Raw genomic sequence first — 24,108 nt, 5'->3', positions numbered from 1 at the left:
CATGAGCACATGTCGGTGGCGCCAATACCGCTCTTCACTCCAAGGACTAGCGTAGCGGACGGTGCGGACGTGAGAATGACAACATCAGACATAAGGGAGAGGCGGAGCTTCTGCAGCGAGCAGCGACTGAGAGGGAGGAGCTTCTGACGTCAGAACGCCAGGGAGAAACTTTACTCGTTCAATTAACAAAGTTACAGAATGACAAAAAGCACCTTTACCATCTTTACCTTTAGGACATTACAAAGCGAACACTTGGTAATCAGTGTTTAAAGCGTCACAACAGTAAAGTGGAGCCTTTTCTCTCCATCTCTCTCAGAGCTACATTATGAGCTCACAAGAAGCACATCATGTTAAATCCTTTACTCTTTATTAAAGACACATGTGCGACCACTTGATCCATAGTTAAATTAAAAATAAAGAATATGGAAATGTATAAAAAATACTGCAAATGATTACAGCAACATTAACAGTAATATATAACCCCATCAATTCTTTAACTGTAAGAAAAAGGCCTGAGGTCAGTGATTCCTCACTGGTGTGTCCTGAGATCAGCCCAGTCTGTATAATGGCATTCACTCATTCATTATATTTATTTGAGGGTAATTGTAAATAAACACAGCACAAAACCAGTTTGTTGCTGATTTTCGACTCCAGTCCTCGGTTGGGCCTTTTACACTACATTAAACTGACATCTGTGGTACAGTTTGCATTTCTTTCTAAATAAGCACAGACAGAGACGGGACCTGACTCCAGACTCACTGATGCCTGAACCAAAATCAGATTCTTTACAAAAACACTGAGTCTTAGCTTCAAAATGCTTTAAAAGAAGCTTAAACATGTGCAGGTGATGTACCGTTTATTTTAAGTTAAATTATAGCAAACAATAAAAAGTTGCTAAATCATATTTGGCTCAGTAAAAAAGGCTAAATCTGTTGCGGCCCCCGATCAACACTGGGTTTGCATTTTTGGCCCCCGGTCCAGATGTGTTTGAGACGCCTGATCTACAAACATCTGTAGAAATGTACTTTGTTTTTTGACATTTAAGGCTCAAGAAATGAGGAACTAGATATTAAAAACCCTCTGAGTGAAGTTCAGTCTGTAGAACCTGAATGTGTGGAAGGCTGAGGTCCTGAGCGCCCCCTACAGGCCTGAGCGCCCCCTACAGGCCTGAGCGCCCCCTACAGGCCTGAGCGCCCCCTACAGGCCTGATGTAAAAGAGACATATTTCCAAACCCTGCAGCTCCAGAGTAAAGTTTATTTGAATGACACTCAGAGACTCGTGTGGTTTTTCCCAGTTTCTTTATTCAAACGCCTGGTGCAGGTGACCGGCCAATGGGAGCGGCCGGTTCGGAGGCTCAGAGCAGTGATTGGACGAGGGGAGTGCGGGGGCGGGGACAGGAAGTGGAGGGGGGTGGGTGGGGGTTTTAGAAGCATTTGCGATGGACGATGGACGGCCCGGCCTCGTCGTACTCCTGCTTACTGATCCACATCTGCTGGAACGTGGACAGAGACGCCAGGATGGAGCCGCCGATCCACACGGAGTACTTCCTCTCCGGGGGCGCGATGATCTGAGGAGGTCAGAGGTCAGAGGTCAGAGGTCAGAGGTCAGAGACGGGTCAGACACAGAGGAAACAGGTCTGATCCGCGATGATCTGAGGGAGAAACAGGGGAGTTTAGATGTTTACCTTGATCTTCATGTTGCTCTGAGCCTGTGTTAGCTCTAGTGTAGATGTTCACCTTGATCTTCATGGTGCTCTGAGCCTGTGTTAGCTCTAGTGTAGATGTTCACCTTGATCTTCATGGTGCTCTGAGCCTGTGTTAGCTCTAGTGTAGATGTTCACCCTGATCTTCATGGTGCTGAGCCTGTGTTAGCTCTAGTGTAGATGTTTACCTTGATCTTCATGGTGCTGAGTCTGTGTTAGCTCTAGTGTAGATGTTCACCTTGATCTTCATGGTGCTGAGTCTGTGTTAGCTCTAGTGTAGATGTTCACCCTGATCTTCATGGTGCTGAGCCTGTGTTAGCTCTAGTGTAGATGTTTACCTTGATCTTCATGGTGCTGAGCCTGTGTTAGCTCTAGTGTAGATGTTCACCTTGATCTTCATGGTGCTGAGTCTGTGTTAGCTCTAGTGTAGATGTTCACCCTGATCTTCATGGTGCTGAGCCTGTGTTAGCTCTAGTGTAGATGTTTACCTTGATCTTCATGGTGCTGAGCCTGTGTTAGCTCTAGTGTAGATGTTCACCTTGATCTTCATGGTGCTGAGTCTGTGTTAGCTCTAGTGTAGATGTTCACCCTGATCTTCATGGTGCTGAGCCTGTGTTAGCTCTAGTGTAGATGTTTACCTTGATCTTCATGGTGCTGAGTCTGTGTTAGCTCTAGTGTAGATGTTCACCCTGATCTTCATGGTGCTGAGCCTGTGTTAGCTCTAGTGTAGATGTTTACCTTGATCTTCATGGTGCTGAGTCTGTGTTAGCTCTAGTGTAGATGTTCACCCTGATCTTCATGGTGCTGAGCCTGTGTTAGCTCTAGTGTAGATGTTCACCTTGATCTTCATGGTGCTGAGCCTGTGTTAGCTCTAGTGTAGATGTTCACCTTGATCTTCATGGTGCTGAGTCTGTGTTAGCTCTAGTGTAGATGTTCACCCTGATCTTCATGGTGCTGAGTCTGTGTTAGCTCTAGTGTAGATGTTCACCTTGATCTTCATGGTGCTGAGTCTGTGTTAGCTCTAGTGTAGATGTTTACCTTGATCTTCATGTTGCTCTGAGTCTGTGTTAGCTCTAGTGTAGATGTTCACCTTGATCTTCATGGTGCTGAGTCTGTGTTAGCTCTAGTGTAGATGTTTACCTTGATCTTCATGGTGCTGAGTCTGTGTTAGCTCTAGTGTAGATGTTTACCCTGATCTTCATGGTGCTGAGCCTGTGTTAGCTCTAGTGTAGATGTTCACCCTGATCTTCATGTTGCTCTGAGCCTGTGTTAGCTCTAGTGTAGATGTTCACCTTGATCTTCATGGTGCTGAGCCTGTGTTAGCTCTAGTGTAGATGTTTACCCTGATCTTCATGGTGCTGAGTCTGTGTTAGCTCTAGTGTAGATGTTCACCTTGATCTTCATGTTGCTGACCCTGTGTTAGCTCTAGTGTAGATGTTCACCCTGATCTTCATGGTGCTGAGTCTGTGTTAGCTCTAGTGTAGATGTTCACCCTGATCTTCATGTTGCTCTGAGTCTGTGTTAGCTCTAGTGTAGATGTTTACCTTGATCTTCATGGTGCTGAGCCTGTGTTAGCTCTAGTGTAGATGTTCACCTTGATCTTCATGGTGCTGAGCCTGTGTTAGCTCTAGTGTAGATGTTCACCCTGATCTTCATGGTGCTGAGCCTGTGTTAGCTCTAGTGTAGATGTTCACCTTGATCTTCATGGTGCTGAGCCTGTGTTAGCTCTAGTGTAGATGTTCACCCTGATCTTCATGGTGCTGAGCCTGTGTTAGCTCTAGTGTAGATGTTCACCTTGATCTTCATGGTGCTGAGCCTGTGTTAGCTCTAGTGTAGATGTTCACCCTGATCTTCACGGTGCTGAGCCTGTGTTAGCTCTAGTGTAGATGTTCACCCTGATCTTCATGGTGCTGAGCCTGTGTTAGCTCTAGTGTAGATGTTCACCTTGATCTTCATGGTGCTGAGCCTGTGTTAGCTCTAGTGTAGATGTTCACCCTGATCTTCATGGTGCTGAGTCTGTGTTAGCTCTAGTGTAGATGTTCACCTTGATCTTCATGTTGCTGAGCCTGTGTTAGCTCTAGTGTAGATGTTTACCCTGATCTTCATGGTGCTGAGCCTGTGTTAGCTCTAGTGTAGATGTTCACCTTGATCTTCATGTTGCTGAGCCTGTGTTAGCTCTAGTGTAGATGTTCACCCTGATCTTCATGGTGCTCTGAGCCTGTGTTAGCTCTAGTGTAGATGTTCACCTTGATCTTCATGGTGCTGAGCCTGTGTTAGCTCTAGTGTAGATGTTTACCTTGATCTTCATGGTGCTGAGCCTGTGTTAGCTCTAGTGTAGATGTTCACCCTGATCTTCATGGTGCTCTGAGCCTGTGTTAGCTCTAGTGTAGATGTTCACCTTGATCTTCATGGTGCTGAGTCTGTGTTAGCTCTAGTGTAGATGTTCACCCTGATCTTCATGGTGCTCTGAGTCTGTGTTAGCTCTAGTGTAGATGTTCACCTTGATCTTCATGTTGCTCTGAGCCTGTGTTAGCTCTAGTGTAGATGTTCACCCTGATCTTCATGGTGCTGAGTCTGTGTTAGCTCTAGTGTAGATGTTCACCTTGATCTTCATGGTGCTGAGTCTGTGTTAGCTCTAGTGTAGATGTTCACCTTGATCTTCATGGTGCTCTGAGCCTGTGTTAGCTCTAGTGTAGATGTTCACCCTGATCTTCATGGTGCTCTGAGCCTGTGTTAGCTCTAGTGTAGATGTTCACCCTGATCTTCATGGTGCTGAGCCTGTGTTAGCTCTAGTGTAGATGTTCACCTTGATCTTCATGGTGCTCTGAGTCTGTGTTAGCTCTAGTGTAGATGTTCACCTTGATCTTCATGGTGCTCTGAGTCTGTGTTAGCTCTAGTGTAGATGTTTACCTTGATCTTCATGGTGCTGAGCCTGTGTTAGCTCTAGTGTAGATGTTCACCCTGATCTTCATGGTGCTGAGTCTGTGTTAGCTCTAGTGTAGATGTTCACCCTGATCTTCATGGTGCTGAGCCTGTGTTAGCTCTAGTGTAGATGTTCACCTTGATCTTCATGGTGCTGAGCCTGTGTTAGCTCTAGTGTAGATGTTCACCTTGATCTTCATGGTGCTCTGAGCCTGTGTTAGCTCTAGTGTAGATGTTCACCTTGATCTTCATGGTGCTGAGCCTGTGTTAGCTCTAGTGTAGATGTTTTGATCTTCATGGTGCTGAGTCTGTGTTAGCTCTAGTGTAGATGTTTTGATCTTCATGGTGCTGAGCCTGTGTTAGCTCTAGTGTAGATGTTCACCCTGATCTTCATGGTGCTGAGCCTGTGTTAGCTCTAGTGTAGATGTTCACCCTGATCTTCATGGTGCTGAGCCTGTGTTAGCTCTAGTGTAGATGTTTACCCTGATCTTCATGGTGCTCTGAGTCTGTGTTAGCTCTAGTGTAGATGTTCACCTTGATCTTCATGTTGCTCTGAGCCTGTGTTAGCTCTAGTGTAGATGTTCACCTTGATCTTCATGTTGCTGAGCCTGTGTTAGCTCTAGTGTAGATGTTCACCCTGATCTTCATGGTGCTGAGTCTGTGTTAGCTCTAGTGTAGATGTTTTGATCTTCATGGTGCTGAGCCTGTGTTAGCTCTAGTGTAGATGTTCACCTTGATCTTCATGGTGCTGAGCCTGTGTTAGCTCTAGTGTAGATGTTCACCCTGATCTTCATGGTGCTCTGAGCCTGTGTTAGCTCTAGTGTAGATGTTCACCCTGATCTTCATGGTGCTGAGTCTGTGTTAGCTCTAGTGTAGATGTTCACCTTGATCTTCATGGTGCTGAGCCTGTGTTAGCTCTAGTGTAGATGTTTACCCTGATCTTCATGGTGCTGAGTCTGTGTTAGCTCTAGTGTAGATGTTCACCTTGATCTTCATGGTGCTGAGCCTGTGTTAGCTCTAGTGTAGATGTTCACCTTGATCTTCATGGTGCTGAGCCTGTGTTAGCTCTAGTGTAGATGTTTACCCTGATCTTCATGGTGCTGAGTCTGTGTTAGCTCTAGTGTAGATGTTCACCTTGATCTTCATGGTGCTGAGCCTGTGTTAGCTCTAGTGTAGATGTTCACCCTGATCTTCATGTTGCTCTGAGCCTGTGTTAGCTCTAGTGTAGATGTTCACCTTGATCTTCATGGTGCTGAGCCTGTGTTAGCTCTAGTGTAGATGTTCACCTTGATCTTCATGGTGCTGAGCCTGTGTTAGCTCTAGTGTAGATGTTCACCTTGATCTTCATGGTGCTCTGAGCCTGTGTTAGCTCTAGTGTAGATGTTCACCTTGATCTTCATGGTGCTCTGAGTCTGTGTTAGCTCTAGTGTAGATGTTTACCTTGATCTTCATGGTGCTGAGCCTGTGTTAGCTCTAGTGTAGATGTTCACCCTGATCTTCATGATGCTCTGAGCCTGTGTTAGCTCTAGTGTAGATGTTCACCCTGATCTTCATGGTGCTGAGCCTGTGTTAGCTCTAGTGTAGATGTTCACCCTGATCTTCATGGTGCTGAGCCTGTGTTAGCTCTAGTGTAGATGTTCACCCTGATCTTCATGGTGCTCTGAGCCTGTGTTAGCTCTAGTGTAGATGTTTACCCTGATCTTCACGGTGCTGAGCCTGTGTTAGCTCTAGTGTAGATGTTTACCCTGATCTTCATGATGCTCTGAGCCTGTGTTAGCTCTAGTGTAGATGTTCACCTTGATCTTCATGGTGCTGAGCCTGTGTTAGCTCTAGTGTAGATGTTCACCTTGATCTTCATGGTGCTGAGCCTGTGTTAGCTCTAGTGTAGATGTTCACCCTGATCTTCATGGTGCTGAGACTGTGTTAGCTCTAGTGTAGATGTTCACCCTGATCTTCATGGTGCTGAGCCTGTGTTAGCTCTAGTGTAGATGTTCACCCTGATCTTCATGGTGCTGAGCCTGTGTTAGCTCTAGTGTAGATGTTTACCCTGATCTTCATGGTGCTCTGAGTCTGTGTTAGCTCTAGTGTAGATGTTCACCTTGATCTTCATGTTGCTCTGAGCCTGTGTTAGCTCTAGTGTAGATGTTCACCTTGATCTTCATGTTGCTGAGCCTGTGTTAGCTCTAGTGTAGATGTTCACCCTGATCTTCATGGTGCTGAGTCTGTGTTAGCTCTAGTGTAGATGTTTTGATCTTCATGGTGCTGAGCCTGTGTTAGCTCTAGTGTAGATGTTCACCTTGATCTTCATGGTGCTGAGCCTGTGTTAGCTCTAGTGTAGATGTTCACCCTGATCTTCATGGTGCTCTGAGCCTGTGTTAGCTCTAGTGTAGATGTTCACCCTGATCTTCATGGTGCTGAGTCTGTGTTAGCTCTAGTGTAGATGTTCACCTTGATCTTCATGGTGCTGAGCCTGTGTTAGCTCTAGTGTAGATGTTTACCCTGATCTTCATGGTGCTGAGTCTGTGTTAGCTCTAGTGTAGATGTTCACCTTGATCTTCATGGTGCTGAGCCTGTGTTAGCTCTAGTGTAGATGTTTACCTTGATCTTCATGGTGCTGAGCCTGTGTTAGCTCTAGTGTAGATGTTTACCTTGATCTTCATGGTGCTGAGCCTGTGTTAGCTCTAGTGTAGATGTTCACCTTGATCTTCATGGTGCTGAGTCTGTGTTAGCTCTAGTGTAGATGTTCACCTTGATCTTCATGGTGCTGAGCCTGTGTTAGCTCTAGTGTAGATGTTCACCCTGATCTTCATGTTGCTCTGAGCCTGTGTTAGCTCTAGTGTAGATGTTCACCTTGATCTTCATGGTGCTGAGCCTGTGTTAGCTCTAGTGTAGATGTTCACCTTGATCTTCATGGTGCTGAGCCTGTGTTAGCTCTAGTGTAGATGTTCACCTTGATCTTCATGGTGCTCTGAGCCTGTGTTAGCTCTAGTGTAGATGTTCACCTTGATCTTCATGGTGCTCTGAGTCTGTGTTAGCTCTAGTGTAGATGTTTACCTTGATCTTCATGGTGCTGAGCCTGTGTTAGCTCTAGTGTAGATGTTCACCCTGATCTTCATGATGCTCTGAGCCTGTGTTAGCTCTAGTGTAGATGTTCACCCTGATCTTCATGGTGCTGAGCCTGTGTTAGCTCTAGTGTAGATGTTCACCCTGATCTTCATGGTGCTGAGCCTGTGTTAGCTCTAGTGTAGATGTTCACCCTGATCTTCATGGTGCTCTGAGTCTGTGTTAGCTCTAGTGTAGATGTTCACCTTGATCTTCATGTTGCTCTGAGCCTGTGTTAGCTCTAGTGTAGATGTTCACCCTGATCTTCATGGTGCTGAGCCTGTGTTAGCTCTAGTGTAGATGTTCACCCTGATCTTCATGGTGCTGAGTCTGTGTTAGCTCTAGTGTAGATGTTCACCCTGATCTTCATGGTGCTGAGCCTGTGTTAGCTCTAGTGTAGATGTTCACCCTGATCTTCATGGTGCTCTGAGCCTGTGTTAGCTCTAGTGTAGATGTTCACCTTGATCTTCATGGTGCTCTGAGCCTGTGTTAGCTCTAGTGTAGATGTTTACCTTGATCTTCATGGTGCTGAGTCTGTGTTAGCTCTAGTGTAGATGTTCACCTTGATCTTCATGGTGCTCGGGGCCAGCGCGGTGATCTCCTTCTGCATGCGGTCAGCGATGCCCGGGTACATGGTGGTTCCTCCTGACAGGACGTTGTTGGCGTACAGGTCTTTGCGGATGTCGATGTCACACTTCATGATGCTGTTGTAGGTCGTCTCGTGGATCCCGGCCGACTCCATCCCTGCGGATCACAACAAGTCTGAGGTTCAGGGCGAGAACATCCGTCCGTCCAGGAGGAACCAGCTCGTGAACCCGGTGGACCTGAAGGTGCATGGACGGGTCTCACCGATGAAGGACGGCTGGAACAGCGTCTCGGGGCAGCGGAAGCGCTCGTTGCCGATGGTGATGACCTGCCCGTCCGGGAGCTCGTAGCTTTTCTCCAGAGACGACGAGGTGGCGGCGGTTCCCATCTCGTTCTCAAAGTCCAGCGCCACGTAGCAGAGCTTCTCCTTAATGTCCCTCACGATCTCCCGCTCGGCTGAGGAGAGGAGAACAGGAGGAGAGCCGTTAAAGAGAGGAGAACCAGAGGAGGACCAGAGGAGAACCAGAGGAGAACCAGAGGAGGACCAGAGGAGAACCAGAGGAGAACAGAGCTTCTCCTTAATGTCCCTCACGATCTCCCGCTCGGCTGAGGAGAGGAGAACAGGAGGAGGACCGTTAAAGAGAGGAGAACCGTTAAAGAGAGGAGAACCAGAGGAGAACTAGAGGAGAACCAGAGGAGAACAGAGCTTCTCCTTAATGTCCCTCACGATCTCCCGCTCGGCTGAGGGGAGGAGAACCGGAGGAGGACCGTTAAAGAGAACCAGAGGAGAACCAGAGGAGAACAGGAGGAGGACCGTTAAAGAGAACCAGAGGAGGACCAGAGGAGGACCGTTAAAGAGAGGAGAACCAGAGGAGAACCAGAGGAGAACCAGAGGAGGACCGTTAAAGAGAGGAGAACCAGAGGAGAACCAGAGGAGAACCAGAGGAGGACCGTTAAAGAGAGGAGAACCAGAGGAGGACCAGAGGAGGACCGTTAAAGAGAGGAGAACCAGAGGAGAACCAGAGGAGAACCAGAGGAGGACCGTTAAAGAGAGGAGGACCAGAGGAGGACCAGAGGAGAACAGGAGGAGGACCAGAGGAGAGCCGTTAAAGAGGAGAACCAGAGGAGAACCAGAGGAGAACAGGAGGAGAACCAGAGGAGAGCCGTTAAAGAGGAGAACCAGAGGAGGACCAGAGGAGGACCGTTAAAGAGAGGAGAACCAGAGGAGAACAGGAGGAGAACCAGAGGAGAGCCGTTAAAGAGGAGAACCAGAGGAGGACCAGAGGAGGACCGTTAAAGAGAGGAGGACAGGAGGAGAACCAGAGGAGAACCAGAGGAGAACCAGAGGAGAACAGGAGGAGAACCATTAAAGAGAGGAGAACCAGAGGAGAACCAGAGGAGGACCGTTAAAGAGAACCAGAGGAGAACCAGAGGAGAACCAGAGGAGGACCGTTAAAGAGAACCAGAGGAGGACCAGAGGAGAACAGGAGGAGAACAGGAGGAGAACCGTTAAAGAGGAGAACCAGAGGAGGACCAGAGGAGGACCAGAGGAGGACCGTTAAAGAGAACCAGAGGAGAACCAGAGGAGAACCAGAGGAGAACAGGAGGAGAACCAGAGGAGAACCAGAGGAGGACCGTTAAAGAGGAGAACCAGAGGAGGACAGGAGGAGAACCAGAGGAGAACCAGAGGAGGACCGTTAAAGAGGAGAACCAGAGGAGAACCGTGAAAGAGAGGAGAACAGGCGGAGAACAGGAGGATAACCAGAGGAGAACCAGAGGAGGACCGTTAAAGAGGAGAACCAGAGGAGAACCAGAGGAGAACCAGAGGAGGACCGTTAAAGAGGAGAACCAGAGGAGAACCAGAGGAGGACCGTTAAAGAGGAGAACCAGAGGAGAACCAGAGGAGGACCGTTAAAGAGAACCAGAGGAGAACCAGAGGAGAACAGGAGGAGGACCGTTAAAGAGAACCAGAGGAGGACCAGAGGAGGACCGTTAAAGAGAGGAGAACCAGAGGAGGACCAGAGGAGGACCGTTAAAGAGAGGAGAACCAGAGGAGAACCAGAGGAGAACCAGAGGAGAACCAGAGGAGAACCAGAGGAGGACCGTTAAAGAGAGGAGAACCAGAGGAGAACCAGAGGAGAACCAGAGGAGGACCGTTAAAGAGAGGAGAACCAGAGGAGGACCAGAGGAGGACCGTTAAAGAGAGGAGAACCAGAGGAGAACCAGAGGAGAACCAGAGGAGGACCGTTAAAGAGGAGAACCAGAGGAGAACCAGAGGAGAACAGGAGGAGGACCAGAGGAGAGCCGTTAAAGAGGAGAACCAGAGGAGAACCAGAGGAGAACAGGAGGAGAACCAGAGGAGAGCCGTTAAAGAGGAGAACCAGAGGAGGACCAGAGGAGGACCGTTAAAGAGAGGAGAACCAGAGGAGAACAGGAGGAGAACCAGAGGAGAGCCGTTAAAGAGGAGAACCAGAGGAGGACCAGAGGAGGACCGTTAAAGAGAGGAGAACCAGAGGAGAACAGGAGGAGAACCAGAGGAGAGCCGTTAAAGAGGAGAACCAGAGGAGGACCAGAGGAGGACCGTTAAAGAGAGGAGGACAGGAGGAGAACCAGAGGAGAACCAGAGGAGAACCAGAGGAGAACAGGAGGAGAACCATTAAAGAGAGGAGAACCAGAGGAGAACCAGAGGAGGACCGTTAAAGAGAACCAGAGGAGAACCAGAGGAGAACCAGAGGAGGACCGTTAAAGAGAACCAGAGGAGAACCAGAGGAGAACCAGAGGAGGACCGTTAAAGAGAACCAGAGGAGAACCAGAGGAGAACCAGAGGAGGACCGTTAAAGAGAACCAGAGGAGAACCAGAGGAGAACCAGAGGAGGACCGTTAAAGAGAACCAGAGGAGGACCAGAGGAGAACAGGAGGAGAACAGGAGGAGAACCAGAGGAGGACCAGAGGAGGACCAGAGGAGGACCGTTAAAGAGAACCAGAGGAGAACCAGAGGAGAACCAGAGGAGAACAGGAGGAGAACCAGAGGAGAACCAGAGGAGGACCGTTAAAGAGGAGAACCAGAGGAGGACAGGAGGAGAACCAGAGGAGAACCAGAGGAGGACCGTTAAAGAGAACCAGAGGAGAACCAGAGGAGAACAGGAGGAGAACCAGAGGAGAACCAGAGGAGGACCGTTAAAGAGGAGAACCAGAGGAGGACAGGAGGAGAACCAGAGGAGAACCAGAGGAGGACCGTTAAAGAGGAGAACCAGAGGAGAACCGTGAAAGAGAGGAGAACAGGCGGAGAACAGGAGGATAACCAGAGGAGAACCAGAGGAGGACCGTTAAAGAGGAGAACCAGAGGAGAACCAGAGGAGAACCAGAGGAGGACCGTTAAAGAGGAGAACCAGAGGAGAACCAGAGGAGGACCGTTAAAGAGGAGAACCAGAGGAGAACCAGAGGAGAACCAGAGGAGGACCGTTAAAGAGGAGAACCAGAGGAGAACCGTGAAAGAGAGGAGAACAGGCGGAGAACAGGAGGATAACCAGAGGAGAACCAGAGGAGGACCGTTAAAGAGGAGAACCAGAGGAGAACAGGAGGAGAACCAGAGGAGAGCCGTTAAAGAGGAGAACCAGAGGAGGACCAGAGGAGGACCGTTAAAGAGAGGAGAACCAGAGGAGAACCAGAGGAGAACCAGAGGAGGACCGTTAAAGAGAACCAGAGGAGGACCAGAGGAGAACAGGAGGAGAACAGGAGGAGAACCGTTAAAGAGGAGAACCAGAGGAGGACCAGAGGAGGACCAGAGGAGGACCGTTAAAGAGAACCAGAGGAGAACCAGAGGAGAACCAGAGGAGAACAGGAGGAGAACCAGAGGAGAACCAGAGGAGGACCGTTAAGGAGGAGAACCAGAGGAGGACAGGAGGAGAACCAGAGGAGAACCAGAGGAGGACCGTTAAAGAGGAGAACCAGAGGAGAACCGTGAAAGAGAGGAGAACAGGCGGAGAACAGGAGGATAACCAGAGGAGAACCAGAGGAGGACCGTTAAAGAGGAGAACCAGAGGAGAACCAGAGGAGAACCAGAGGAGGACCGTTAAAGAGGAGAACCAGAGGAGAACCAGAGGAGGACCGTTAAAGAGGAGAACCAGAGGAGAACCAGAGGAGGACCGTTAAAGAGAGGGGAACCACAATAGCACCAGGTCCGAGACAGGACTAAAGCTCAGTCCAGGCGACTCACATAGAGAGGAGTCCCCCAGGGCTTTATATTTGGTCCACTGTTGTTCACACTTTTACACTTTTACAAACAGATGATGCAGTTTTGAAGCAGAGCTCCCCCTGCTGGCCAAGCCAAAGACTTCAACAACACTTTATTGAAATTCAGAATTGAATTTAGGAGACACGTCCAAAACTAAGTCATCATTGGAAACGCAAAGTGAAATTCCACTGGAACCAAATGTCATAATATTGGGAATAATCCCTAAAGCAACGTCAGATTAAACTGGAGTTTCTGTGATGTTTCGGTGATGTTTCTGTGATATTTCTGTGATGTTTCTCTGATGTTCCTGTGAAGTTTCAGTGATGTTTTTCTGATGTTTCTGTGATGTTTCGGTGAGGTTTCGGTGATGTTTCTGTGATGTTTCTCTGATGTTCCTGTGATGTTTCTGCGATTTTTTCTGTGAGGTTTCGGTGATGTTTCTGTGATGTTTCGGTGATGTTTCTGTGAGGTTTCTGCGAGGTTTCTGCGATGTTTTGGTGATGTTTCTGTGATGTTTCGGTGATGTTTCTCTGATGTTTCTGTGATGTTTTGGTGATGTTTCTGTGATGTTCCTGTGATGTTTCTGTGATGTTCCTGTGATGTTTCTGTGAGGTTTCGGTGATGTTTCTCTGATGTTTCTGTGATGTTTCGGTGATGTTTTACCCGTAGTGACGAAGCTGTAGCCTCTCTCCGTCAGGATCTTCATCAGATAGTCCGTGAGGTCACGTCCTGCCAGGTCCAGCCTCATGATGGCGTGAGGGAGCGCGTAGCCTTCGTAGATGGGGACGTTGTGAGTGACTCCGTCTCCGCTGTCCAGGACGATGCCTGAGTTTACAGACGAGAACATTAACGACAATCATCCCGACAATCACTCTCAGACCCAATAAAGAAGGTCAGGAGGGTGAAGGATCAGAGAAGAGCTGGAGAAGGTCAGGAGGGTGAAGGATCAGAGAAGAGCTGGAGAAGGTCTGGAGGGTGAGGGGTCAGAGAAGAGCTGGAGAAGGTCTGGAGGGTGAAGGGTCAGAGAAGAGCTGGAGAAGGTCTGGAGGGTGAAGGGTCAGAGAAGAGCTGGAGAAGGCCTGGAGGGTGAAGGGTCAGAGAAGAGCTGGAGAAGGTCTGGAGGGTGAAGGGTCAGAGAAGAGCTGGAGAAGGTCTGGAGGGTGAAGGGTCAGAGAAGAGCTGGAGAAGGCCTGGAGGGTGAAGGGATCAGAGAAGAGCTGGAGAAGGTCTGGAGGGTGAAGGGTCAGAGAAGAGCTGGAGAAGGCCTGGAGGGTGAAGGGTCAGAGAAGAGCTGGAGAAGGTCTGGAGGATGAAGGGTCAGAGAAGAGCTGGAGAAGGTCTGGAGGGTGAAGGGTCAGAGAAGAGCTGGAGAAGGTCTGGAGGATGAACATCACTGACCTGTGGTTCTTCCGGAGGCGTACAGAGACAGAACGGCCTGGATGGCGACGTACATGGCCGGGACATTAAACGTTTCAAACATGATCTGAGGAAACAGAGACACTTATTTACCTTTAGCCCATTGTACATGTTTACCTGGGTCATCTTCTCACAGTCGGTCTCCATTGTACATGTTTACCTGGGTCATCTTCTCAGTCGGTCTCCATTGTACATGTTTACCTGGGTCATCTTCTCAGTCGGTCTCTATTGTACATGTTTACCTGGGTCATCTTCTCACAGTCGGTCTCCGTTGTACATGTTTACCTGGGTCATCTTCTCACAGTCGGTCTCCATTGTACATGTTTACCTGGGTCATCTTCTCACAGTCGGTCTCCATTGTACATGTTTACCTGGGTCATCTTCTCACAGTCGGTCTCCATTGTACATGTTTACCTGGGTCATCTTCTCACAGTCGGTCTCCATTGTACATGTTTACCTGGGTCATCTTCTCACAGTCGGTCTCCGTTGTACATGTTTACCTGGGTCATCTTCTCACAGTCGGTCTCCGTTGTACATGTTTACCTGGGTCATCTTCTCAGTCGGTCTCCATTGTACATGTTTACCTGGGTCATCTTCTCACAGTCGGTCTCCATTGTACATGTTTACCTGGGTCATCTTCTCACAGTCGGTCTCCATTGTACATGTTTACCTGGGTCATCTTCTCACAGTCGGTCTCCATTGTACATGTTTACCTGGGTCATCTTCTCACAGTCGGTCTCCGTTGTACATGTTTACCTGGGTCATCTTCTCACAGTCGGTCTCCATTGTACATGTTTACCTGGGTCATCTTCTCACAGTCGGTCTCCGTTGTACATGTTTACCTGGGTCATCTTCTCACAGTCGGTCTCCGTTGTACATGTTTACCTGGGTCATCTTCTCAGTCGGTCTCCATTGTACATGTTTACCTGGGTCATCTTCTCACAGTCGGTCTCCATTGTACATGTTTACCTGGGTCACCTTCTCACAGTCGGTCTCCGTTGTACATGTTTACCTGGGTCATCTTCACAGTCGGTCTCCGTTGTACATGTTTACCTGGGTCATCTTCACAGTCGGTCTCCGTTGTACATGTTTACCTGGGTCATCTTCTCAGTCGGTCTCCATTGTACATGTTTACCTGGGTCATCTTCTCAGTCGGTCTCCATTGTACATGTTTACCTGGGTCATCTTCTCAGTCGGTCTCCATTGTACATGTTTACCTGGGTCATCTTCACAGTCGGTCTCCGTTGTACATGTTTACCTGGGTCATCTTCTCAGTCGGTCTCCATTGTACATGTTTACCTGGGTCATCTTCTCAGTCGGTCTCCATTGTACATGTTTACCTGGGTCATCTTCTCAGTCGGTCTCCATTGTACATGTTTACCTGGGTCATCTTCTCAGTCGGTCTCCATTGTACATGTTTACCTGGGTCATCTTCTCAGTCGGTCTCCATTGTACATGTTTACCTGGGTCATCTTCTCAGTCGGTCTCCATTGTACATGTTTACCTGGGTCATCTTCTCACAGTCGGTCTCCGTTGTACATGTTTACCTGGGTCATCTTCTCAGTCGGTCTCCATTGTACATGTTTACCTGGGTCATCTTCTCACAGTCGGTCTCCGTTGTACATGTTTACCTGGGTCATCTCCTCACAGTCGGTCTCCGTTGTACATGTTTACCTGGGTCATCTTCTCAGTCGGTCTCCATTGTACATGTTTACCTGGGTCATCTTCTCAGTCGGTCTCCATTGTACATGTTTACCTGGGTCATCTTCTCAGTCGGTCTCCATTGTACATGTTTACCTGGGTCATCTCCTCACAGTCGGTCTCCGTTGTACATGTTTACCTGGGTCATCTTCTCAGTCGGTCTCCATTGTACATGTTTACCTGGGTCATCTTCTCAGTCGGTCTCCATTGTACATGTTTACCTGGGTCATCTTCTCAGTCGGTCTCCATTGTACATGTTTACCTGGGTCATCTTCTCACAGTCGGTCTCCATTGTACATGTTTACCTGGGTCATCTTCTCAGTCGGTCTCTATTGTACATGTTTACCTGGGTCATCTCCTCACAGTCGGTCTCCGTTGTACATGTTTACCTGGGTCATCTTCTCAGTCGGTCTCCATTGTACATGTTTACCTGGGTCATCTTCTTACAGTCGGTCTCCATTGTACATGTTTACCTGGGTCATCTTCTCAGTCGGTCTCCATTGTACATGTTTACCTGGGTCACCTTCTCACAGTCGGTCTCCGTTGTACATGTTTGCCTGGGTCACCTTCTCAGTCGGTCTCCGTTGTACATGTTTACCTGGGTCATCTTCTCAGTCGGTCTCCATTGTACATGTTTACCTGGGTCATCTTCTCAGTCGGTCTCCATTGTACATGTTTACCTGGGTCATCTTCTCACAGTCGGTCTCCGTTGTACATGTTTACCTGGGTCATCTTCTCACAGTCAGTCTCCATTGTACATGTTTACCTGGGTCATCTTCTCAGTCGGTCTCCATTGTACATGTTTACCTGGGTCATCTTCTCACAGTCGGTCTCTATTGTACATGTTTACCTGGGTCATCTTCTCAGTCGGTCTCTATTGTACATGTTTACCTGGGTCATCTTCTCACTCGGTCTCCGTTGTACATGTTTACCTGGGTCATCTTCTCGCAGTCGGTCTCCATTGTACATGTTTACCTGGGTCATCTTCTCACAGTCGGTCTCCATTGTACATGTTTACCTGGGTCATCTTCTCACTCGGTCTCCGTTGTACATGTTTACCTGGGTCATCTTCTCACAGTCGGTCTCCATTGTACATGTTTACCTGGGTCATCTTCTCACACTCGGTCTCCGTTGTACATGTTTACCTGGGTCATCTTCTCACAGTCGGTCTCCGTTGTACATGTTTACCTGGGTCATCTTCTCAGTCGGTCTCCGTTGTACATGTTTACCTGGGTCATCTTCTCAGTCGGTCTCCGTTGTACATGTTTACCTGGGTCATCTTCTCACAGTCGGTCTCCATTGTACATGTTTACCTGGGTCATCTTCTCACAGTCGGTCTCCATTGTACATGTTTACCTGGGTCATCTTCTCACAGTCGGTCTCCGTTGTACATGTTTACCTGGGTCATCTTCTCACAGTCGGTCTCCATTGTACATGTTTACCTGGGTCATCTTCTCAGTCGGTCTCCATTGTACATGTTTACCTGGGTCATCTTCTCAGTCGGTCTCCGTTGTACATGTTTACCTGGGTCATCTTCTCACAGTCGGTCTCCATTGTACATGTTTACCTGGGTCATCTTCTCAGTCGGTCTCCATTGTACATGTTTATCTGGGTCATCTTCTCAGTCGGTCTCCGTTGTACATGTTTACCTGGGTCATCTTCTCAGTCGGTCTCCATTGTACATGTTTACCTGGGTCATCTTCTCACAGTCTGTCTCCGTTGTACATGTTTACCTGGGTCATCTTCTAACAGTCGGTCTCCATTGTACATGTTTACCTGGGTCATCTTCTAACAGTCGGTCTCCATTGTACATGTTTACCTGGGTCATCTTCTCAGTCGGTCTCCGTTGTACATGTTTACCTGGGTCATCTTCTCACAGTCGGTCTCCGTTGTACATGTTTACCTGGGTCATCTTCTCACAGTCGGTCTCCATTGTACATGTTTACCTGGGTCATCTTCTCAGTCGGTCTCCATTGTACATGTTTACCTGGGTCATCTTCTCACAGTCGGTCTCCGTTGTACATGTTTACCTGGGTCATCTTCTCACAGTCGGTCTCCGTTGTACATGTTTACCTGGGTCATCTTCTCAGTCGGTCTCCATTGTACATGTTTACCTGGGTCATCTTCTCACAGTCGGTCTCCGTTGTACATGTTTACCTGGGTCATCTTCTCGCGGTTGGCCTTGGGGTTCAGCGGGGCCTCCGTCAGCAGGGTGGGGTGCTCCTCTGGCGCCACCCGCAGCTCGTTGTAGAACGAGTGATGCCAGATCTGAGGGAAACAAAGGCCTGAGTTCACGGCTTTGGTCTCCAGTGAAATCCTTAAACCACAGAAGGAGCTGAGGACCCGGACCCTGGCCCGACTGGAGCTTCAGCTACAGCTTCAGTGTGTGGGAGGAGCCAAACATTAACGGTGTTTAATCCTGACTCATGCTACGTTAGCGACATTAGCATCGCAGACAGTCCATTTTAAAACTGCATTAGCCTGTGACGTTAGCGACATTAGCATCGCAAACAGTCCATTTTAAAACTGCATTAGCCTGTGACGTTAGCGACATTAGCATCGCAAACAGTCCATTTTAAAACTGCATTAGCCTGTGACGTTAGCGACAGTAGCATCGCAAACAGTCCATTTTAAAACTGCATTAGCCTGTGACGTTAGCGACATTAGCATCGCAGACAGTCCATTTTAAAACTGCATTAGCCTGTGACGTTAGCGACATTAGCATCGCAAACAGTCCATTTTAAAACTGCATTAGCCTGTGACGTTAGCGACATTAGCATCGCAAACAGTCCATTTTAAAACTGCATTAGCCTGACGTTAGCGACATTAGCATCGCAAACAGTCCATTTTAAAACTGCATTAGCCTGTGACGTTAGCGACATTAGCATCGCAAACAGTCCATTTTAAAACTGCATTAGCCTGTGACGTTAGCGACATTAGCATCGCAGACAGTCCATTTTAAAACTGCATTAGCCTGTGACGTTAGCGACATTAGCATCGCAAACAGTCCATTTTAAAACTGCATTAGCCTGTGATGTTAGCGACATTAGCATCGCAGACAGTCCATTTTAAAACTGCATTAGCCTGTGAGGTTAGCGACATTAGCATCGCAGACAATCCATTTTAAAACTGCATTAGCCTGTGACGTTGGCGACATTAGCATCGCAGACAGTCCATTTTAAAACTGCATTAGCCTGTGACGTTAGCGGCATTAGCATCACAAACAGTCCATTTTAAAACTGCATTAGCCTGTGACGTTAGCAGCATTAGCATCACAAACAGTCCATTTTAAAACTGCATTAGCCTGTGACGTTAGCGACATTAGCATCACAAACAGTCCATTTTAAAACTGCATTAGCCTGTGACGTTAGCGGCATTAGCATCGCAAACAGTCCATTTTAAAACTGCATTAGCCTGTGACTTTAGCGACATTAGCATCACAAACAGTCCATTTTAAAACTGCATTAGCCTGTGACGTTAGCAGCATTAGCATCACAAACAGTCCATTTTAAAACTGCATTAGCCTGTGACGTTAGCGACATTAGCATCACAAACAGTCCATTTTAAAACTGCATTAGCCTGTGACGTTAGCGACATTAGCATCACAAACAGTCCATTTTAAAACTGCATTAGCCTGTGACGTTAGCGACATTAGCATCACAAACAGTCCATTTTAAAACTGCATTAGCCTGTGACGTTAGCAGCATTAGCATCACAAACAGTCCATTTTAAAACTGCATTAGCCTGTGACGTTAGCGACATTAGCATCACAAACAGTCCATTTTAAAACTGCATTAGCCTGTGACGTTAGCGACATTAGCATAACAAACAGTCCATTTTAAAACTGCATTAGCCTGTGACGTTAGCGACATTAGCATTACAAACAGTCCATTTTAAAACTGCATTAGCCTGTGACGTTAGCGGCATTAGCATCACAAACAGTCCATTTTAAAACTGCATTAGCCTGTGACGTTAGCGACATTAGCATCACAAACAGTCCATTTTAAAACTGCATTAGCCTGTGACGTTAGCGACATTAGCATCACAAACAGTCCATTTTAAAACTGCATTAGCCTGTGACGTTAGCGACATTAGCATTACAAACAGTCCATTTTAAAACTGCATTAGCCTGTGACGTTAGCGGCATTAGCATCGCAGACAGTCCATTTTAAAACTGCATTAGCCTGTGACGTTAGCGGCATTAGCATCGTAGACAGTCCATTTTAAAACTGCATTAGCCTGTGACGTTAGCGACATTAGCATCGCAGACAGTCCATGCATCACAAACAGTCCATTTTAAAACTGCATTAGCCTGTGACGTTAGCGGCATTAGCATCACAAACAGTCAATTTTAAAACTGCAGCGGTGCGTGTCAGGGGTTTACGGCGGGTTTGATCCTGGCAAACCTGGAGGTAACAGTACAAGAAGTAGCTGTAGTATTTATAATACTGCAGGATAGTAGTAGTACCTTCTCCATGTCGTCCCAGTTGGTGATGATGCAGTAGTATTTGTAGCAGTATGAGTATTTGCAGTAGTAGTACCTTCTCCATGTCGTCCCAGTTGGTGATGATGCAGTAGTATGTGTAGTAGTATGAGTATTTGTAGTAGTAGTACCTTCTCCATGTCGTCCCAGTTGGTGATGATGCAGTAGTATTTGTAGTAGTATGAGTATTTGCAGTAGTAGTACCTTCTCCATGTCGTCCCAGTTGGTGATGATGCAGTAGTATTTGTAGTAGTATGAGTATTTGTAGTAGTAGTACCTTCTCCATGTCGTCCCAGTTGGTGATGATGCAGTAGTATTTGTAGCAGTATGAGTATTTGCAGTAGTAGAACCTTCTCCATGTCGTCCCAGTTGGTGATGATGCAGTAGTATTTGTAGTAGTATGAGTATTTGTAGTAGTAGTACCTTCTCCATGTCGTCCCAGTTGGTGATGATGCAGTAGTATGTGTAGTAGTATGAGTATTTGTAGTAGTAGTACCTTCTCCATGTCGTCCCAGTTGGTGATGATGCAGTAGTATTTGTAGTAGTATGAGTATTTGCAGTAGTAGTACCTTCTCCATGTCGTCCCAGTTGGTGATGATGCAGTAGTATTTGTAGTAGTATGAGTATTTGTAGTAGTAGTACCTTCTCCATGTCGTCCCAGTTGGTGATGATGCAGTAGTATTTGTAGCAGTATGAGTATTTGCAGTAGTAGTACCTTCTCCATGTCGTCCCAGTTGGTGATGATGCAGTAGTATTTGTAGTAGTATGAGTATTTGTAGTAGTAGTACCTTCTCCATGTCGTCCCAGTTGGTGATGATGCAGTAGTATTTGTAGCAGTATGAGTATTTGCAGTAGTAGTACCTTCTCCATGTCGTCCCAGTTGGTGATGATGCAGTAGTATTTGTAGTAGTATGAGTATTTGTAGTAGTAGTACCTTCTCCATGTCGTCCCAGTTGGTGATGATGCAGTAGTATTTGTAGTAGTATGAGTATTTGCAGTAGTAGTACCTTCTCCATGTCGTCCCAGTTGGTGATGATGCAGTAGTATTTGTAGCAGTATGAGTATTTGCAGTAGTAGTACCTTCTCCATGTCGTCCCAGTTGGTGATGATGCCGTGCTCGATGGGATACTTCAGGGTCAGGATTCCTCTTTTACTCTGAGCCTCGTCCCCGACGTAAGAATCTTTCTGCCCCATCCCGACCATCACGCCCTGGAGTCAGAAACACATGACCCATCACGCCCTGGAGTCAGAAACACACATGACCCATCACGCCCTGGAGTCAGAAACACACATGACCCATCACGCCCTGGAGTCAGAAACACACATGACCCATCACGCCCTGGAGTCAGAAACACACATGACCCATCACGCCCTGGAGTCAGAAACACACATGACCCATCACGCCCTGGAGTCACAAACACACATGACCCATCACGCCCTGGAGTCAAAAACACACATGACCCATCACGCCCTGGAGTCAGAAACACACATGACCCATCACGCCCTGGAGTCAGAAACACACATGACCCATCACGCCCTGGAGTCAGAAACACACATGACCCATCACGCCCTGGAGTCACAAACACACATGACCCATCACGCCCTGGAGTCAAAAACACACATGACCCATCACGCCCTGGAGTCACAAACACACATGACCCATCACGCCCTGGAGTCAGAAACACACATGACCCATCACGCCCTGGAGTCAGAAACACACATGACCCATCACGCCCTGGAGTCACAAACACACATGACCCATCACGCCCTGGAGTCAGAAACACACATGACCCATCACGCCCTGGAGTCACAAACACACATGACCCATCACGCCCTGGAGTCAAAAACACACATGACCCATCACGCCCTGGAGTCAGAAACACACATGACCCATCACGCCCTGGAGTCAGAAACACACATGACCCATCACGCCCTGGAGTCAGAAACACACATGACCCATCACGCCCTGGAGTCAGAAACACACATGACCCATCACGCCCTGGAGTCAGAAACACACATGACCCATCACGCCCTGGAGTCAGAAACACACATGACCCATCACGCCCTGGAGTCACAAACACACATGACCCATCACGCCCTGGAGTCAGAAACACACATGACCCATCACGCCCTGGAGTCACAAACACACATGACCCATCACGCCCTGGAGTCAGAAACACACATGACCCATCACGCCCTGGAGTCAGAAAACACATGACCCATCACGCCCTGGAGTCACAAACACACATGACCCATCACGCCCTGGAGTCAGAAACACATGACCCATCACGCCCTGGAGTCAGAAAACACTGTGAGTGGGCGTGTCTGTGAGTGGGCGTGTCTCCGTGTGGACGTGTCTGTGTGTGGGCGTGTCTGTGAGTGGGCGTGTCTGTGTGTGGGCGTGTCTGTGTGTGGGCGTGTCTGTGAGTGGGCGTGTCTGTGTGTGGGCGTGTCTGTGTGTGGGCGTGTCTGTGTGTGGGCCTGTCTGTGGGCGTGTCTCTGTGTGGGCGTGTCTGTGAGTGGGCGTGTCTGTGAGTGGGCGTGTCTGTGAGTGGGCGTGTCTGTGTGTGGGCGTGTCTGTGAGTGGGCGTGTCTGTGAGTGGGCGTGTCCCCGTGTGGACGTGTCTGTGTGTGGGCGTGTCTGTGAGTGGGCGTGTCTGTGAGTGGGCGTGTCCCCGTGTGGACGTGTCTGTGGGCGTGTGTGAGTGGGCGTGTCTGTGTGTGGGCGTGTCTGTGTGTGGGCGTGTCTGTGAGTGGACGTGTCTCTGTGTGGACGTGCGTGTGGGCGTGTCTGTGAGTGGGCGTGTCTGTGTGTGGGCGTGTCTGTGAGTGGGCGTGTCTGTGGGCATGTCTGTGTGTGGGCGTGTCTGTGAGTGGGCGTGTCTGTGAGTGGGCGTGTCTGTGAGTGGGCGTGTCTGTGAGTGGGCGTGTCTCCGTGTGGGCGTGTCTGTGAGTGGGCGTGTCTGTGAGTGGGCGTGTCTCCGTGTGGACGTGTCTGTGTGTGGTCGTGTCTGTGTGTGGGCGTGTCTGTGAGTGGGCGTGTCTGTGGGCGTGTCTCTGTGTGGGCGTGTCTGTGTGTGGGCGTGTCTGTGAGTGGGCGTGTCTGTTGGCGTGTCTCTGTGTGGGCGTGTCTGTGTGTGGGCGTGTCTCTGTGTGGGCGTGTCTCCGTGTGGACGTGTCTGTGTGTGGGCGTGTCTGTGGGCGTGTCTCTGTGTGGGCGTGTCTGTGGGCGTGTCTCTGTGTGGGCGTGTCTCCGTGTGGACGTGTCTGTGTGTGGGCGTGTCTGTGAGTGGGCGTGTCTGTGAGTGGGCGTGTCTCCGTGTGGACGTGTCTGTGTGTGGGCGTGTCTGTGGGCGTGTCTGTGAGTGGGCGTGTCTGTGAGTGGGCATGTCTGTGAGTGGGCGTGTCTGTGAGTGGGCGTGTCTGTGAGTGGGCATGTCTGTGAGTGGGCGTGTCTGTGAGTGGGCGTGTCTGTGAGTGGGCATGTCTGTGAGTGGGCGTGTCTGTGAGTGGGCGTGTCTGTGAGTGGGCGTGTCTGACCTGGTGTCGGGGCCGTCCCACGATGGAGGGGAACACGGCTCTGGGGGCGTCGTCTCCAGCGAACCCGGCCTTACAGAGTCCGGAGCCGTTATCACAGACCAGCGCGGTGCTTTCCTCCTCGTCACACATGTCTGCAGGTCTGAAGAGGGACTAGAGAGGGACTAAAGAGGGACTGAAGAGGGACTGGACCGGGACTGGACCGGGACTGGACCGGGACTACAGAGGGAGCCGGACCAAGGACTGCAGAGGCGGATCTGTGGAGAGACAGAGAGACTTTGTTTACATCCTGGACGACTGAGATTGACCTGCCAGTTTAGGCTCAGGGTTAGCATTTGTAATTTAGGGCCCGGCCGATATATCGGGTCGATACTTGGGTATTTTACCATATTGACTATTGCCCAATATACCCAATAATGGAGCCA

General features: G+C 48.7%; 1 protein-coding gene across 2 annotated transcripts; it reads right to left on the bottom strand.

The window, feature by feature from the left end:
* Nucleotides 1–1,286: 1,286 nt before the first annotated feature.
* LOC306978686 (actin, aortic smooth muscle) lies at nucleotides 1,287–23,887 on the bottom strand. 2 transcript variants are annotated; one of them, XM_079577340.1, is made up of 8 exons: nucleotides 23,687–23,887; nucleotides 21,227–21,355; nucleotides 17,821–17,931; nucleotides 13,945–14,029; nucleotides 13,210–13,371; nucleotides 8,577–8,768; nucleotides 8,290–8,471; nucleotides 1,287–1,568 (listed from the first exon to the last, which is right to left on the bottom strand). In XM_079577340.1, the coding sequence occupies exons 1-8, from the start codon at nucleotides 23,813–23,815 to the stop codon at nucleotides 1,425–1,427; spliced, it is 1,134 nt and encodes a 377-aa protein (XP_079433466.1). In that variant the 5' UTR covers nucleotides 23,816–23,887; the 3' UTR covers nucleotides 1,287–1,424. The 2 variants fall into 2 exon arrangements, with proteins under 2 accessions (XP_079433466.1, XP_079433467.1); XM_079577341.1 differs by lacking the exons at nucleotides 21,227–21,355; nucleotides 23,687–23,887 and adding an exon at nucleotides 20,132–20,164.
* Nucleotides 23,888–24,108: the final 221 nt, after the last annotated feature.

The sequence above is a fragment of the Gobius niger genome, assembly GCF_951799975.1.
Source record: "Gobius niger genome assembly, chromosome: 19".
NCBI classification, from domain to species: Eukaryota; Metazoa; Chordata; class Actinopteri; order Gobiiformes; family Gobiidae; genus Gobius; species Gobius niger.
This window is presented reverse-complemented; position numbering and strand designations above follow the sequence as displayed.

Excerpts from the sequence above, each read along its gene's own strand:
- LOC306978686 (XM_079577340.1), bottom strand. The coding sequence starts at position 23,815 with ATGTGTGACGAGGAGGAAAGCACCGCGCTGGTCTGTGATAACGGCTCC. Across the intron at positions 21,356-23,686 it reads TGGGACGGCCCCGACACCAG|GGCGTGATGGTCGGGATGGG; the intron begins GTCAGACACGCC and ends TTCTGACTCCAG. Across the intron at positions 8,472-8,576 it reads GTTCCAGCCGTCCTTCATCG|GGATGGAGTCGGCCGGGATC; the intron begins GTGAGACCCGTC and ends TGTGATCCGCAG.